This window comes from Trifolium pratense, linkage group LG4, assembly GCF_020283565.1.
Source record: "Trifolium pratense cultivar HEN17-A07 linkage group LG4, ARS_RC_1.1, whole genome shotgun sequence".
In the NCBI taxonomy this organism is placed as follows: domain Eukaryota; kingdom Viridiplantae; phylum Streptophyta; class Magnoliopsida; order Fabales; family Fabaceae; genus Trifolium; species Trifolium pratense.
Genome location: NC_060062.1, coordinates 25,586,800 through 25,591,784, shown reverse-complemented (window position 1 = coordinate 25,591,784; position 4,985 = coordinate 25,586,800). Strand labels below are relative to the sequence as shown.

Below are 4,985 nucleotides of genomic sequence, written 5' to 3'. Positions count from 1 at the left end.
ATGATGGTGTGCTCTCCACGTTCGTGGAATTAGCCATGACGGTTTCATTTGTCACATTCGACCACAAAACACTTACCTAGTGGTGCACAAAACTTCTCTTTATATATCTAATAAAAACTCAAAGCTGCATATATCTAGTAAAATATCAAAGCTGCAATAGAAAAATGAGGTCTTTTATGACGTTTCTTCTCTACTTTTGTTTCCAAATATTGGTGTATTGCATGCCATTTGCAACAGTTGCTCTTGCTTTGAGTACAGAGACTGATAAGCTTGCTTTGCTTGCATTGAAAGAAAAGCTTATAAATGGTGCACCAGATTCTCTTCCATCATGGAATGAGTCTCAACATTTCTGTGAATGGCAGGGTGTTACATGTGGTCGTCGTCATATGAGAGTCGTTGCCTTGCATTTGGAAAATCAAATATTGAGTGGTACTCTTGGACCATCCGTGGGAAATCTAACATTTCTGAGAATACTACGACTTAAAAATGTCAATTTGTATGGTGAAATTCCAAGTCAAATTGGTCGTTTAAAGCGATTGCAAGTTCTTAACTTAAACGATAACAATCTTCATGGCGAAATTCCTATGGAGCTCACAAATTGCACAGCTATCAAGGTAATTTTCTTGCACAGCAACCAACTCTCTGGAAGAATTCCGACATGGTTTGAGTCAATGATGCAACTTACTCAGTTGAATCTCGGTGCCAATAATCTCTTTGGAACTATTCCATCTTCCCTGGGAAATGTTTCATCACTCGAAAATTTATCACTTGCACAAAATCACTTGAAAGGAAGCATACCTTATTCTTTGGATAGGTTGTCAAATTTGAAAATACTGAATTTAGATTCAAATAATTTGTTAGGTGAAATCCCTAATTCTCTTTACAACCTATCAAATATTCAAGTTTTGGATATTGGGGGAAACAATCTTTTCGATAGTCTTCCATCAAATATGCATCTTGCTTTTCCCAATCTTAATGAATTCATTATTGGAGGCAACCAAATAAGCGGAACTTTTCCGTCTTCATTATCCAACCTCACTGAACTCCAAATGTTGGATATATCATACAATACTTTTGTTGGGTCAATACCTCATACTTTGGGTCAATTAAATAAACTTGAATGGTTTAATATCGGAGGTAATAATTTTGGTAGTGGAGGAGCTCATGATTTGGATTTTCTTTCATCGCTAACCAACTCTACTCAATTGTCAAAGATATATATTTTTGACAATGGATTTGGTGGTGTGTTGCCGAACATTATAGGAAACTTTTCCACCCATCTCAGTTTGCTTCATATGGAATATAATCAAATACATGGAGTGATACCAGAAAGAATTGGACAACTAATTGGTTTAACTGACTTAGAAATTGGAAACAATTTCCTAGAGGGAACAATTCCAGATTCAATAAGAAAGCTTAAGGATATAGGATCATTGGGCTTTGAAGATAACAAATTATCTGGTTACATCCCTATAGTCATTGGTAATCTTACTATGTTATCCCAACTAGATCTATCTGGAAACAAATTGGAAGGAAGCATTCCAATTTCATTAAGAAATTGCACCCAAATGCAGGAGTTAAGTTTCTCTAGTAACAAATTGAGTGGTCATATTCCGGATCAAACATTTGGCTATCTAGATGGTTTAATTTATCTTGGCTTGTCCAACAACTCCTTCACCGGCCCTATTCCTTCAGAGTTTGGTAACTTGAAACATATTTCGCAATTGTATCTAAGCTTAAATAAATTGTCTGGTGAAATTCCTAACGATTTAGCTTCTTGCATAGATTTGACACAACTTGTGTTGGGTGGAAACTTCTTCCATGGAACTATACCTTTGTTCTTGGGCTCCTCTTTAAGATCACTTGAAATCCTAGACCTTTCTAACAATAATTTCTCAAGCATAATCCCATTTGAACTAGAAAATCTAACATTTTTGAATAAGTTGGACTTATCATTTAACAATCTCTATGGTGAGGTTCCCATAGGAGGTGTCTTTAGCAATGTCACAAGAATTTCACTAACTGGAAATAAGAATCTTTGTGGAGGGATACCTCAATTGAAGCTTCCTAAATGTTTTAGGGCGCCTTCCAAGAAACACAAAAAATCTCTCAAAAAGAAACTTATCCTCATTAGTGTAATTGGTGGGATTTTGTTCTCTTTCATAGCTTTTATAACTGTCCATTTCCTTACGAGAAAAACCAAAAGGTTACCTTCTTCACCATCTTTGCAAAACGGGAACTTGAGGGTTACTTATGGTGAATTACATGAAGCAACCAATGGTTTTTCTTCATCTAACTTGGTAGGAGCAGGAAGCTTTGGATCTGTTTACAAAGGATCACTTCTCCACTTTGAAAGACCTATCGTTGTAAAGGTGTTGAATCTTCAAACACGTGGAGCAGCAAAGAGTTTCATGGCAGAATGCAAAGCTCTAGCAAATATGAAGCACCGGAATCTTGTCAAGGTCCTAACTTGTTGTTCAAGTGTTGATTATAATGGTGAAGACTTTAAAGCTATAGTTTTCGAGTTCATGCCTAATGGGAGTCTAGAAAAGTTATTGTATGATAGTGAAGAGTCTGGCAATCATTATCTCAGCTTCAAACAAAGGGTAGACATTGCTCTTGATGTAGCTCATGCACTTGATTATCTACACAATGATACAGAGCAAGCCGTAGTTCACTGTGATATTAAGCCAAGCAATGTTCTTCTTGATGATGACTTTATAGCCCACTTGGGAGACTTTGGCTTAGCAAGGCTCATTCATGGAGGGATAGGACATTCAACTAATGATCAAATTAGTTCCTCCACAATAATTAAGGGAACTATAGGATATGTTCCTCCTGGTAAGTTCTTTATATCTCTTGCTTATTACTATCCATCAAATTGTTAGCCATGATAATTTATTCTTGTTTAGATTATATAGAAATTATTACAACGTGTACTATTTCAAAGTAATTACTTTTTTAGCAATGCCACTCAAATTTTTTAGTCCTGACTTTGACAATAATCTCATTCAAATTCTTTTAATTAAAGTGTTACATTTTGTTCAATTTTTCCTAAATATTTGAAATTGTTGGTTGAAAAGAGTATGGAGCAGGTGGTCAAGTATCACTCCAGGGAGATATCTACAGCTACGGGATTCTTCTTTTAGAAATGCTCACCGGAAAGAGGCCGATAAATAACATGTTTAATGAGAATCTAAGCCTACACAAATTTTGCAAGATGAAAATTCCAGAAGGAATCCTTGAGATAGTAGATTCACATTTGCTTTTACCATTTGTTGAAGATCAAACAGGAATTGTTGAAAACAAAATCAAAAAGTGTTTGGTGATGTTTGCTGGAATTGGAGTTGCATGTTCAGAAGAGTTTCCTACTCATCGAATGCTGATAAAAGATGTTATAGTTAAGCTAAATGAGATCAAATCAAAGTTTCCATGTTAGGAATAATTGATACTGTGATAAGAAAATTTATTTTCAATGTGTTTTTTTTTTAATCCATCAATTGCAATGTATTGTGATAACAATTTGTGTTTGTAGTTGGTTTCAATAAATGCATGGTATATTGTTTGAAAATGTTGTTGGTTAACATATATGCAAGTAATTATTGTTTGGCAATTTTGTTTTATGAAAACTAATATTGTTAAATCATTTTTAATATCAAACTTTGAAATAAAATAATAACTATGCGATATTTTTTTAATATTATTTATGATTGAAAGTAAAAGATCTGAGAATAAGTCATGAACGGAGTCGAACTTGCAGTAAATTTTTTTATAATACTATGTATTTATATTTGTCATTGATTACTATACTGTAATTGTTTTATTTGATTAAAATGTTAATTCGTGGTTTATTTGTTATATTTTTTAAAAAATAAAAAAAAAGTTTTTCTTGCTTAAAATTATAGTGAATTTTTTTATTTTAGTCTCTAAAAATAGAAATGGGATGTTTCATCTTCACAAACTTTTTTTTTTAATATTTTGTTCCTAATGATTGATTTATATTTATGTTTATGTCAAAGTTATGACCCTTTTATGTTCACAAGAATAATTTTGTCATTTAAATATAACATGTATTTTATCATGTCAATATCAAGTGTGCACTAAACACGGGATATGATAAAATAATGATATCATCTTTCTTATTCTATGTGCATCAAACACATGATAAGATATGTGTTTATCCTGTCACTATTCAATCATATTCTTATCCAACTTATTATCATATCTTATCTTTATCCTATCATGCACACTAAACGGGCCCTTAAAGTTCTAAAAATAATGAGACAATGGAAGAATTTGGCAACTAAATAATTTGACTTTTTTGCCATGTTCTTGAGATGAGATCTATCCAAACAAAGAGTAAGTAATATAATAAACGCATAACGCATTAACAATTATGTTATCTTCCGGTTATAATTATTATTACTCTTTAGTGAAACGTTTACTCTTTAAAGTCAAGTCTTCCATTCCAATTCAGTCACCCAACAATATGCCATAGTCCCCAACCGAACATGATTTGCTGTTGTCAAAATACACAGTTTTTTCAGACTGTTTTGTATCATGACCGTCTGATTTAAAATCTAAAGTCAAGATCGTTTAGAGCAATTTTAGAGTTGCATTAATCTGAACCGTCTAATTTATCATCAATAGCTACAATATAACGGTAAAAAGTTTTTTTACTGCAATAAATCGCTATCAGTGCCCAACTTGCATATTAGGCTATATGTATGGGGACCGACCTCGATTTGCTATTGTACAAGCAGCACGCAGTTTCACACTGTTTTAGATCTGGATCGTTGATTTTAAATCAGACGGTTCAGATCACACAATCGTAAAATCAATCATAAACAATCTCGATCGTCGGTTCCAGATCAGACGACTAGGACAGTTATTGCGTGACAATCCAATCCCATATGTGTGGTACCAAATCGTGTACTCAATGATGATTTTAATATAATAATTTTGATTATTGCTATCCATATAAT

General features: G+C 33.2%; 1 protein-coding gene across 1 annotated transcript; it reads left to right on the top strand.

Annotated features, from left to right (window-relative positions):
* LOC123921123 (probable LRR receptor-like serine/threonine-protein kinase At3g47570) lies at positions 1-3,633 on the top strand. Its single transcript, XM_045973537.1, has 2 exons — positions 1-2,841; positions 3,084-3,633. The coding sequence occupies exons 1-2, from the start codon at positions 165-167 to the stop codon at positions 3,437-3,439; spliced, it is 3,033 nt and encodes a 1,010-aa protein (XP_045829493.1). The 5' UTR covers positions 1-164; the 3' UTR covers positions 3,440-3,633.
* The last annotated feature ends 1,352 nt before the right edge of the window (positions 3,634-4,985 follow it).